At 47.4% G+C, this 13,146-nt stretch overlaps 2 protein-coding genes and 1 long non-coding RNA gene across 4 annotated transcripts in view; 1 reads left to right on the plus strand and 2 right to left on the minus strand.

Annotated features, from left to right (window-relative positions):
* Positions 1 to 140: 140 nt before the first annotated feature.
* Positions 141 to 2,756, minus strand: LOC135395308 (uncharacterized). The gene has a single exon (XM_064626540.1). It carries the CDS (start codon positions 2,653 to 2,655, stop codon positions 523 to 525), a length of 2,133 nt encoding a protein of 710 aa, XP_064482610.1. The 5' UTR covers positions 2,656 to 2,756; the 3' UTR covers positions 141 to 522.
* Positions 2,757 to 6,744: 3,988 nt separating this feature from the next.
* LOC135394050 (uncharacterized) overlaps positions 6,745 to 13,146 on the plus strand; it is a 32,610-nt gene continuing 26,208 nt past the window's right edge. For both annotated transcript variants that reach the window (XR_010422759.1, XR_010422758.1), the window contains exon 1: positions 6,745 to 7,327. This is a non-coding gene — a long non-coding RNA (uncharacterized LOC135394050). The remainder of the gene's footprint in view (positions 7,328 to 13,146) is intronic.
* Positions 11,072 to 12,841, minus strand: LOC135394047 (very long chain fatty acid elongase AAEL008004-like). Its single transcript, XM_064624484.1, has one exon. It carries the CDS (start codon positions 12,746 to 12,748, stop codon positions 11,921 to 11,923), a length of 828 nt encoding a protein of 275 aa, XP_064480554.1. The 5' UTR covers positions 12,749 to 12,841; the 3' UTR covers positions 11,072 to 11,920.

Genomic DNA, 13,146 nt, shown 5'->3' on the forward strand with positions numbered 1-13,146 from the left:
GAAAAAACTGTTTTGGGAGCAGGCTTGTATCACCCAAAATGGTGTTCCGTAGCACTGTTGTAGCAGTGTGCAACGCCCCAAGATAATTACAGAATCAGTTTAGTGTAGTACCAACACAAAGGTCATGCCCTATAGACATATTGAATGAGAACTTTATTCAATACATATTTATCTGGAAAAATACTAAAAATATCACAGTAAAACTCAAAACGATGAGCACGTGCTGCATGAAGACAGGGTTGACTAGAGTTGACCTGGTACGATAAATACAATAACTTTGCTTCTCAGCCATTGTGCAGCACTACTGACATGAATGGAACTCCAATGACGTACAGTTCAAAGGAAGAAAAATTGGCGAACCTTTAGGTATGGTATTTTTGATGCACATATCCCAAACAAACAAAGAATATGGGGTAACACACCACGAAGACAAGCCATTGTCCCTTGTTTGGCAAAAAGACTATGAATATGTAAAATATTACACTCGCTAGCACACACACAATGGTTCCTCTAGCAAACACATCACCTCTTTTTCTGCAAGACATTGTTGACCTTCTCTATACGGGAAAGGAGACTGGGAAGTTTAGAATTTGCATCCAGCAGAAGAACATTGCCACTGTGCACTTTTCCCATGTCTTTTTCTTCAATTCCCCGGTTGATGAGGCCCTGGGCATTGGCCAGTAGTGCTTCAAGGGATCGTACCTGTGCCTGCAATCTCATTTTTTCTTCTTCAAGTCTTTTCTTCTCTGTAACCTCTGTGTCCGGAGCAACATCAGCATCTAGCCTTCTCTTTTTTGCACTTTCTTTGTCGGCCTCTTCCCTTTCTAGTCGTTCCTTGTATGTTCTGTAGGAGTTTTTTACGCATTTCAGGAGCTCTCTGGTCAACGGCACCTTCGTAGCATCATTGTCATACCTCTTCAGAAACATCTTTGTCTGGCGAAGGGCACTTATGCTTTTAATGCTGATTGAGCTTCGATGCTGGAGGGCGTGCTTGCTTTCACTGAACCCCCTTTCACAGTCTGAGTTCCCGTGGGGAAGGCAAAGGGCTGCTTTCACCAATTTCCCAAGCAGTGGGAACTTCGGCTCTGCAGAAGCATGTCGCTTCAGTACGAATACATGGTTCCAGTAGCTAGTTATATCTGGGAAAGATTCTGAGTCCAAGTTTTCTGATGCAAGCAGGTGCCATTCATCTGTGAGGGATGAGACTTCATTACCAGCCACAACTTGAGGCAAAGAGCTTGCCACATATCGAAGTGATCGCAGAGGACATTGGCCTTGCGCACCAGGCTTCAAACAGTTCAGATGGTGTAGTAGTTTGTTGGTTAGTGGGAGCCTTGTCAGCAAGTACTTAGCACATGATATGTAGAAGGACCGTGCTTTCAGGATAAATGCCTTTTTCTCATCAGCAGTCCAAGAGATCATCTCTCTTTCTGTGTCGAGACCAAGTTCTGGCTTTGATCTCCAGCTGCCAGAGTCATCAACGTTCAATTCAACAAGCTCAAAGCCTGACAGGTGTAAAAAAGCACTCTGCAGCATGAACCGTCCAAGTACTTGCCTTATCATGATCACCATCTCTTCATAGAGCACATGGATAAGAGGCTCACGACTTTGAAAGAGTGTCTCAAACCTCTGAAATAGCTGTGCAGCATTCTTCACAAACATCAGCTTTGCCTTGAGTGCCTTGTTGGAGAAGGCGCCTGCTAACTGTGTCCTCCTTGCTGCACTAGAAATCCTTGTAGAAGATGGCTTTGTGAAAAATACTTTCAGGGCTTTAAATGTGTCCAAAATTCTTTCAACTGCAGGCAGTAGTGTGAGCCACCGGCTGCTCACGTGCCTAAGAAGGCTGTGCTCAGGCAATCCAACTTCTTGTTGCAACTGCTTCAAGTCTGCGTTCCTAGTTGCGTACTTGAAGAAGTGGTAAATATCTGTCACAAAAAGCTCTACTTCATCAAATGAAGACTCAAGTCCAGCAGCAAATGCATTGTGCACTTTGTGTAAAGCACAATCAGAAATATCGATGGTATTGGGGCACAGTTTTTCCTTGAGCTTACGCTTCAAGCTTTTCATTACATTTGGGCCATCGCTGTATACACACAACAGACGTCCCTTGGGGAGCTCAGAGAGCGCATCTTCAATGCATGACAACAGCACATCAGCAGTTGCATGGCCAAGGCTGTAGGACTCAAGATGTTCAACTACGACGCGTTTTGCGTTGCTGGAGTAGTAGCGAGCAAGGACATCAAGTTGCTGCACTTTAGCTTCTGGCCTTGGAGTGTCGTCAATCATAATTGCGAAGAACACATTTGGCCGGGTCAGTTCGTTCACAACCTCAGTCTTAAAATATGGCCCAATTCCATCGGAAATAATGTAGGAAAGCTTTTTCCTTCCGCACTGGAAATTCGACGCAACTGTTGAATCAGGAAACATGGATGGGTAGAGCATTGTTGCCACGTCTCCCCATGTGTATGGAATGGAGTTTCCGACAACCGCAAGCGCGAAGATTGTTTCCGCCTTCGACGTGCTTTCTTGCACATTAGTCCTGGCCTCTAAAGCCTTCAAATCAAGAAGTCCTTGCCTTGAGGTTTGGATAACACCGTCACTCCTTCTGTGCTTGTTCGCATTTTCTACGTGCTTTTTAGACGAAGCATGACGCATCACAGCCGAAGCACCATGCTGTGCGCAGGATATCACCACACTGCACAGCGTGCAGTACCCATCAGTTTCTCTCACACTTGGCTGACACCACGAGGAAATAACGTCACCATTTGAATCGGTCTGTCTTAGAATGTCGCTGTTGAACTTTGTGTTTCGTCCTGAAAAGTACAAAACTCACGGCATGTACCTCTCTGCTAGCCGAAAAAGACGTTGTCACAATCTGTACTATTGAGTTTTACTTACTTTTACTCATGGTTCCCACTCTGTCTGCAGGACGCCCATGGGAAACCGCCAAAACCTCACGACCAGTGCGGCGAAAGTACAGTGGACTGTAGCCAAAGCCGAAGCGCGCCGTCAAGGGCGCCGACACGCCGAAGCCGCCGCCGTTTCCAAAAACACGCAAAGCGGCGCACCTCTTTTCAGCTGAGAAAACGCGCATTGGAACGCTCTCGTGAAGTCGCAAATAATACGAGTGACGACGCAGATACATTTTCCTCCCGTCACGTACTAATCGCAGATCTAATGATCACGACCACGGCGTAGTTTGCGGTTTTGTGGTTCTTCCTACTTGCCGTCGTTTTTGGTAGAATGGCTATGACGCCGCCGGCAGTCGAACTTCTTGAAATTGAACTTTTGAAAAATTGAACTAGTCAGCGCAGTCTGCTCTAAACTGAACTCTGAACCAGTCTGCTCTAAACTTGGCTTGGCCATAGCCTATGACTTGGCACTTGGCCAGCAACCTCAAGGTTTGCAGCAAAATGCTAAAATTCGCGGAACGAACGGCAAAGCTTACGAGAACCCCGACTGTCCGCGGTAAATGATGTTTGGGTGCAGGTTTCGCCTCTTGGGCGTGCATTGGCGCAACAAATCGGTTGCGGCGCAGCATGGCGCAATTGGCGCAGTACTTCCACCCCTGCATACTGTAAGCAGGTTTCTCCTCTCCACATGAGACGCCATCCCTTACTTCTTTTGGAATATAATCGTAACAAATGCGTAACAAGCGTCGTACATCCGCAAAAGCACGTTTCGAAAAATAGCGGATAACATAAAGTATCGCCTCTACAACACACTGCGAAGAATAGCGCGCGCCATCAGCATAGTGCGAGTGAACGCCGTCACTGTTCTACGAATGCCAACGTAAAAAAAAATATATATATCTTTCAATCGTGTCTTGCACGCTAATCGGAAGCAGTTTTGCTATTTCCCACTATAGAGGTATTATAAATGAGTCCCTACCGAAGTAGACTAACCAGCAGACCTTCCCTGTCGAATACCGCTATAATGCTTTCACGTATATCGCTGTTGCCCCGTGCAATTGACGAGCCTGCATCGGTTCAGTATTAGTGGGGCATCTTACGTCGAAAGTAATTCACTATAGTTGTTCAAAAGTTCGTCCTTCATCGCCCTGTATTTTGTATTCTAATTTCATAATATTTGATGCTTTGCCTCATATCCTATTTCTTTTTCATGTTTTTGCCATTTATGTGTTATTTACGCTATTACATACTAAGTTGTAAACTGTATTGATTGTGTGTTTTTGCACATTCGCACAGCACGTGTTGGACCTGGAGTTCCCAGGCAATGTAATATGTACAGTAAATTTAGTTTACACTATAGTCCCTATATATACACTTGTCAAGCAGCCGTTTTGCTGCTTTCAGGCAACATCTGACGTTGACCTAGTGAAAACTGATTGATTGAAAATGAAGTAAAATGAAACTGAACAGAATATTGTGAGCGTATTTCAACCTAGAACGGTTCTTTCTATCGCTTAGCATAACAAAAACAACAACTTTATTTCGAGCATACTTTCACTCGTCGAGATACTTTCTTTTTCTCGTCTCTGTTTTTACTCTGTTTACAAGCACTGCGTGAGAGTGAAGTGAGTTGCGAAACAATAACCTTAGAAAAAAGAAAAGGCTGTCGCAAGGCGGAAGCGACTCCTTCCCCTTTAGCATAGTCAAAGTGTGCTTTCGTTTAGAGGTTACGTCACAGCAGGACATCCCCTACCGGTGATTGGGCGTGGTGCTGAAGAACTCACCTAGACGCTTCATTTTCCTCCTGCCCCAGTGAGTGACTTTTTTGGCCAGTGAGGAGGGAGGAGGGAGACCTGTTTTCGTTGACCCGCTTCTGCGCCCCCTTCAAATCCACTGCCAGGATCGTCATTGCCTCCAGGGAATCGATATCGAGATTCTTGCGTGTTGATCTGAAGGATATGGCGGTCGTCAAGTTCGTGGTCCTTGTGTCCTGTTACACAAAGGAGGGTTTGCGCGGGTTACGCCCTGTTGAATGATAACAGGCAAAAATGATGTGTCATCTGGGGCAAACAGGAATGCTTCGAGGTTACTGGAAGTATCAAAGAATCATGGAGTGTTATGATGTATTTAGGGACACGAAGGTAATATGTGTTATGCAATTTTTGTGTTACGGAGCATCGGAACCGCAGTAATGGCTCAAGCAGCACAATGTACTGAAAGTCGAGTGCAATAGGGGTGGACGGGTACCCAAGCAGCAAAATGTACTGAAAGTCAAGTGCAATAGGGGTGGACGGGTAGGTGGAAGGCCTTGAACAGAGTCGTGAAACTAAAGACAATTGATAAGACACACACCGTCCACCCCTATTGCACTCGACTTTCAGTACATTGTGCTGCTTGGGTAGGTGGAAGACCTTGAGCAGACTCCTGAAACTAAAGACAATTGATAAGACACACACCGTCCACCCCTATTGCACTCGACTTTCAGTACATTGTGCTGCTTGGGGGGTTGTTCCTTGGGGGCTATGAACCTCATTTCGGCTGAACAGCTCAGTACATACAAGGAGACTCATGACAGCTGACTGTCCCAATCGTCTGTCAGCTTGCTTCAATCAACGTCATTCTCAGCTAAAGAGCTCCATGATGCAGGCGCATAGAATATATAAGCCACATTAGTAGAAGGTGTACACGTTGCCTCACTTTCTCCTTTTAATAAACAATGTTCGCATGACAGTCTGTTCTGAACGTAAGAAGTACGCCGTTCACGGAACGATCCCTGAGTCCGAACCAACGTTCATAAAGAAAACAAGAGCACACCGTTTCCCCTTCAGGTTTTTTGTTCTCGTCGCCATTTTTTTTAAATTCCAACATTTCGCAACCAAACTACTGGACGCCACTTTCCGTGAGACATAACATGAGTATAGGACGTGCATGGTTTATGTCTCCCAACTAGACCAGCGGATCGAGGCAGCTGATCTAACAATGCACGACATCTCCAAGAAGAAACTCCGAAGTAGCATCTCATAAAACCCACGTGAATATGAAACAGTGTCTAAGGGGAAAGCATTTCCCTCTTCTTTATGTCAAATAATTTTTATTTTGCACCAGCGACATGGCAGAGAGGATACAATATTCGCTGGTGGAAACTCCAAGGTCACGCTTTAGAATGTGAGGTGACAGGTTCGTATACTACCACCGGCTGTGTGTTGTCCCAGGTTTTCCTTGGGTTTTCCGGCAGATGTTCCAGGTGGATGGATGTCGCCATAGGGAAGCCGACCCAGGACGCGTACTAACCCCCTCTGTCTCCCACGTTTCCCTACTTTTCTCTCACTCTTTCTCTCTCTCTCTACACGTCTGTACGCCGCCCACAGCCATAGCTGCTCCGCGGCACAACATTACGGTCATAAGCAAGCACACAGTGGCTAAGAGGTACTGGAACACGCCAAGAACAAGCTTTGTCATTTCCCGAAGAATATCAACGTCTGGAGACTAGAAAAGTTCGCTGGAGAGAGACTGAGCATACGCGGAAGTACAGTCCACTTCTTGATGACTACTGATCGTATCACATACAAATACCGCATTGTCTTCGATGCTTCCGCTCATGAGCCACAGGAAACGACAATCTTTACATCCGACCAAACCTAAATCCATGCTGTATATCTACACTGCCGCAGTGTCCCAACAGGAACCCTGTCGCCTTCAATGCAGATAATGAAAAGGCGTCTCTGAAAATATAAATCCAAAAGCAGGATCGGGATGCCTCGCGGTTTCCTTAGTTTCAAAATCCGCCAACAGAGAAAAAAATTAGTCTGAGTCAGAAGGATGGAGGTCTGTCTGTAGACTCCTTTTGCCCCCTGTTATGACTTGGTGCCATAGCGGACGACACGTCATCGGCCGCATCCACGAGTATATATGCTCCAGCGAAACCAGAGATCTACTTGTACAGTAGGAACGTACCTTCACCGTCAGCAACCGGCTGGAAATGAAAGCACCCGAACTCTGCTGTGCGTGAGAACCACGTCGACTTTGCGAGCCAAAGGCTTTGGGCACCGCGGCCCATGTCTCTCGTTTCTACTCTGACCTCATGTGATAAACTTCTACGTCCCTATCTTCCCTCGCTGAGTCTTCTTCGGCATGCTACCACGCCACGAGTCGCAACACCCATTACTTGCGCTGGAATGTCAGCACAGGGCACCTGCTCTCTTATGTCTTTCCGCGGAGGACAATTTCTCTGTGCATCTTGTACCATGCTACCAGTTCGTGGTCTCCTCGGCAAAGTTCGAGCCACCAACCCTGGAATCGAAAAGCGCTCCTGGCAGGCTGCTCCATACGCTGACATGCATGGCTACCCGCCCATCGGATGCCGCGGAAACGAAGACAACGAAGCCATGAGCCTTCCACTATACTTCCACGGAAAGGTTCGAGCAGCAATGTTTCGTTTTGTCACGCTTCGTCAGGAAACATTTACATAATGGCACGGCCCAAGATATGAATATGCCACGACGGCGAGTCTTGACAGGTCTTGACGGGCGACGTTCCTCTAGCTTTTATTAAGACGAAACGATCGACGGAGGGGATCGTTTATCCTCGACGGAGAACATCTTTCCTTGATAGGAAGCCAGTTCTGTTTGCATCTATTGATAGTTAAAGGAAATCGCCGTCACCAGATGCCTATTTATTTCGCAAGTTTCAGTGCGCATCTTAGCGTCGCTCTCTCAGGCTAGTAAAGAGCGAAGGGGGAAAGAAAGTTACAACTCACAGAGCACAACCGAGCCGTTGGAACGTCCACGTAACGGAGATCATTGCAAGATAGCAGCGGAGGCAATATGAAACATGCAAGGACAGGGACAAGCACAACAACACTTTAGCGTCAAATCACATCAAGTGGTCATCCCTTAATGGAAAGATTTTTTTTTCTCTCGCTCTCACCACAATGGATTTTCCACCAGCGGAGTGGATCGAACCTTAGACGGTACAACCGGCAGTGGGATTCGATCCATGCACCTCCCTGTCTTCAGCGTGACCTTGAGGGTACCACCAACGAACAGATGCAGAATCCTCTCGGCCACACTGATGGTCCCACGTACGGTGAAGGCTATATTTATAGGGGGGTCGACCGTCTTCTCCTGACAACAGACTGTGGGAAGTCCGAGCAGGCAAAGATGCAACTACCGATAGCTTGCTGTCTGCTCCGACATACATGAGTGATGTCACTTGTGTGACTCCGCTTACCGCTTTATGCGACAACACGCGAATGTACACAACCGGATGTTGCACAGGGTTACAAATTGTCCTGGTTTCGAAATGCAGCGCGAAGACATGTCTTCGACACTGAATGGCGGGTGATGTCATGCATTTCTTTCTTTCTTACGATGAACGGCTGTCGATGTTTTGCATGCGGAATCAAGTATAGTCCGTGCATTAGTCATGTACACGGGCGTTTGAATGCGTCGTACTTTGCTTGCACAGTGCTGGTCGTTTAATTTTACGATGTAAGATATCTGAAATGCAAATGATTTTTGCTGGAACGCTTATCTGTGCTCCTGTCTTGCTACGCACGTACCCTGTGCGCATAGTTATAATACTTGGAATGTGAAACAGCAAATCAGCTTGCGGAGCGCAGCCTGATTCGCTATTCTCCGTTACGTGCCGCGCTGTAGAGGGACACCTCCGTCACCCTGCTACGACGCCGGCTTCTCTACGAAATGGGGCTTCTAAAGCTGTGGCGTTCGGAAGTTTTCATATGCGTGACTCGATCTGCTCTGCATGGCAGGAGTGATCCAGGAGTGACCCCCAATATCACGGCTGCCTTAGCGGCGGTGGAAAAAAAAAAAACTTCGAAAAATATGCGACCAGGACAAATAAACTTGTCAGCCATCATGAAGGGATTTGACACTTTGACATATGAGGTTGATTTGATTTGTAAAAGAAAAAATGGAGATGTTAGTCCCGAGCCACTCGGGACTGGCTACTCCAGGACGCGTTATTCAGAAAAGACGAAAGGGTAACTACACAAATCTATACGCTCTGAAATGGATTATGAATATATGAGGCTCATTGCATCATGGGCGCATTGAACTGCAAGCCAGGGCCAGAGTACTGAGGAGAAAAGAATTATCTTTCTATAGGTGTCGAAATTGGCGAGATACAAACCTTCGAACTCAATTCTGCCGTCGAGCTCTGACGTCACAGGAGCCTCGCACAATCCTATTGGTTCGCGTAAGCACGTGACGTATCAGTATCGCCAACAACAAACATTGCGAAGTTGACTGCTTACAATACCTTGTACATACATTGCGCTCTTCGAAGACCAAAGACACTACGCCTTCCTCTCATGCACCGTCTGACACAACTCCCCGCCGCAAAAATGACCATAAAGGCACGCTTGATTACGTTATCGTGAGGCCATTGGCCCGCAGCTTCCGCTACGTGGAAGGCTGGCTTTCAATGGCGTTCCGATTCCAGTGGCAAAAAAAAAAAAAAAACCGGAATCGCGGCACTAAATTATCTAGTTCGAGGATCGCCCTGCACTCGCTGACCCACTTTTTTCCCCTTCAGTGGCCCGCACAATGCCATCTTGGACTGGAACAACGGTCATGTTCCTCCATTTGAAGAACTGTTGGAGAACTCTCCGTTACGTTAGAACACTCTGTTACGTTAAAAGAGCTACAGTAACAAGAGGAGTAATCGGCACGAGTCAATACAATTTCGTCTACGTAGAAATCGAAGAAGTCTCGTTTTATGTAAAGCTTCGCAGCATATCTGCCCTGAGTGCCGTCCCCTTCTAGCCATTAATATATTTATTTATTCGAAAGATATACTCCCGGCCGATATTTGAGGGCCAAGGCAGGTAGCACGGTTGGTAGCAATATGGAGCGCACACATGCGTGAATATGGGAGGGAGTGCTTAGCGGGAAAGACGAGAGCGTTCAGATACGTGTCACTCTTGAAGGCAACATATTCCACTTACGGAGTGTGCAAGACAAAAAAAAAGAAAAGCAAAGAAAGCCGAATAAAACTTTCCTGTATATATGCATCTATGTAGCATGCGATAGAAGGTTGCAAACACCACGACCTACTGAATTAAAGCACAGACAAACGATGAGAGAGACATCACGCGAAACAGGGCTTCCCCGACCATGCTGATTTTGTCCCTACCCTGCCCTTGTGCCACGGACAAACGGTTGGACATCACATTAAAATATACCATTATGACAGTGGGACATACGAAAAAACAAAAAACATATCCTTCAAGAAGATGGCGGAGCTGGTGACGAATGAAAATACCCACGATGTAGTTTCCAGGGGATTACAAAAACCCGGACATGTTTTTCATAGAGGTCCTTGCAGACACCACAACAAACTATTTGCCGCTTGAACTCGACGATTGCCGTGGGAGTAGATTCCCTTGTTTACGCTCGTCAACAACCCGCGTTACGCGACTCTTCAAGGCCAAACGAAATCCCAAGGCAAGGTTAGGTGCGCCGAGGGATGCAAGACACAATGTGAGTCAAGGTTGACCGAGGTCGTCGTCGTCGGCGGCGGCGGGAAAAGTTAGCGGTTCCAAAAATAACGGCTCCCGTAAGTAGAACGGGTCATGGTTGCATCAACCAAAGTGAGCTAAGACGGTCGACCTCCATTCTATTATGCGCCTATTTCAGAGACGCACTGCAGACGGACGTGACATAACGCCTCTGTGGTGCAGATGCTCGGGGGATGTGTAATAGCCGGTGACGCAGACGAGGCACAGTCACAAGTGCTTGGTGCGACAGTGGAGATAATCACGTGATGAGATAACGATGCTGCAATGCATTGGGGGTACGCGTAAAGATTAGACAAGCAAAAGTTATCGCGAGGGCGCATTCCGAGCGATCATAAGACATTGTATCATTAGTCTATATTACAGTCTTTGTATCATTGTACGCAATACAGCGATAATAGTACCGAATATGTCGTGGCATGTAAAGGACTGTCCTCCACGGACCTTGCAGATTTATCCACGGTGACCTTATCTCATGAGGAGCAGTGACGTCGAAAGCATTATACACAAGTTGAACGGCCTAACAACAACAGAAAACCGTCAGACTGGAACTGGCGTCTAGCCCGTCGCATACCTCGGGATATCCCTATACAGCGGAAAGCAGTGAGCCAATACACAGCAAGGTATTACTGAAACGACAATGATGATTTTTATTTACATATATACATTCTTTGTGGTGTACTCGAAATAACTTACAGACAAGCGTCACACTGCCCTTGAAGTTTAAAAGGCATTTCAAGACAAAGAATGCCTTCATTCAGTCTTGAAAGAAACATTTTCGCGTCAACGACCGTGAAAGCCCCTGGGATGCACAGAGGTTCACGAAGCGCAGTGGACTGCCCAAGGACGAGCATCTCACGAAGGTCAAGATGCTTGGGAGCCTCACGGAGGGGGGCGGCAGTTGCAGTTAGTGTACGCATGCTAAAATGGTACAGTGGATGAAAGGACCGCGAAACGGAGCCTCGGGAGTTTATGCAGGAAAAGCTATTCTTGTGGTTCAGGTCTAACGCCGTCTGCATAAGCGCCCGAGACCTAGCGTCACTGATGAAACCAACCAGTCCGAAGAAAGTCTCAGTCTGAAGATGCTCCTATAGCCTATAAATAAAGTATGTATACAAGGTTGAGACTGCGAAGGTCTGGAATGCGACAGAAATCTGGGAAATCCCCAGCATAATAAACTATCGTAATCGCTGAGCTAAGTTGGACTTTCTTTCCCGTTGAAAGAGCGATCAAACTGAGACTTGACTGGTGGATGATGAAGTCGTACGCGATAAAATATGCACACCCTAAAAGTCACGTAAGAATGCTAAGAAATGCTTTCGATCAACGCTGACCGTTCACCCGAGTGTCAAGGTTATGAGGAATTGTCCATGTAATCCGGAGTTGGGTGGTCGGATTTCATCACAGTTAAGAAAATCACGCAAACAGTTCCGAACTCCAGCAGTGAGCGATTCTAGTGAGTATGGAGTCGTCAATCCGTCTTGGCGGCGAGCGACGGCGCTGACCGAGAAGCAGAGGAGGCACCCTTGTAAGCCTTCTTGTAGAAGTTCCTGAACATGAAGAAAAGGAGCACAGCTTCTCCCATGAGGATGTACGCAAAGTAGGGCGGGAAGCCACAGTCGTACACAACAGGCACTGCCGCGTGCAAGAAGCCGATGACGAACTGAACCATCTGGAACTGGGTGAGGTAACGCTTCCACCAGAGGTGCTTGCGGACCTCCGGACCGAGAGCGGCGAGGCAGTAGTAAGTGTACATCACCATGTGGACGAAGCAGTTGATGAATGGGAAGAAGGCGTTCTGGCCGCCGGCTCCGAAGTTCACACCCATCCACACAGTCCAGGCGACGGTCGAGTGATGGATCACGTGCAGCAGCGAAATGTGTGAGAACTTCTTGGTGAGCACAAAGAAGACCGTGTCGAGAAACTCGCCCAACTTGAGCAGGAGGTACCACCATCCCAATCGGGTGACAGCCATCGCGGTGTCGTCTGTGCCATAGTTGACCGGCTGACAGAACCAGTTGTACTGACCGAGATACGTGTAAGAACCTCCATAAGCGAAGAAGTATGTGCTCAACAGCACCATGATCACATTGTAGGCGACCAGAACCGACTTGAGCTGGAAGGGTTCACGGCCTTTCATCCAATTGGGTCCCCACACCTTGACGAAGTAGACGTAACCGGCGATGATGGACAGGATGGTCATGGGGCTGCCCATCAGAGGCCATGACTTCACTCGAGGGTCCGTAGACGTCAGGACGGCCTGGTAGACACTCATGGCTTTCTCGGCGATCGCAGCCATTGCTTTGCTGCTCGTTTGTTGCACGCTGTGAGTAACTGTGTCGTCGGGTCGGTGTGCTTGTCTGACTGCTTCCAGGAGGCACCGTCAGGTTTATACGCACTCATGCATCACGTGACCTCTCACGTAAATCGGGAAGGAGGACGAATGCTTTTCCTCTCCTCCTCGCCGCCCTTTTACGCATTTGTACACAGGTGTGGAAGCGTGGTTCAAGTAAGGGACGGACGAACTCAAGGTCGCTCCCTCGTCTTAAGCTTCGTATCGAACGCTTATCTGATCGTTTTTTTCTTCTTACTCAGGCGATTTGCTCAATTGAAAGATGGACGTAAAAATAGACGTAAGAGCCCAGCGCGCGTTTTCTTTCTGTTGCTTCTTTTTTACGTCAGAAATGAAAGCCGCGG

The sequence above is a fragment of the Ornithodoros turicata genome, chromosome 5 (genome assembly GCF_037126465.1).
Source record: "Ornithodoros turicata isolate Travis chromosome 5, ASM3712646v1, whole genome shotgun sequence".
In the NCBI taxonomy this organism is placed as follows: domain Eukaryota; kingdom Metazoa; phylum Arthropoda; class Arachnida; order Ixodida; family Argasidae; genus Ornithodoros; species Ornithodoros turicata.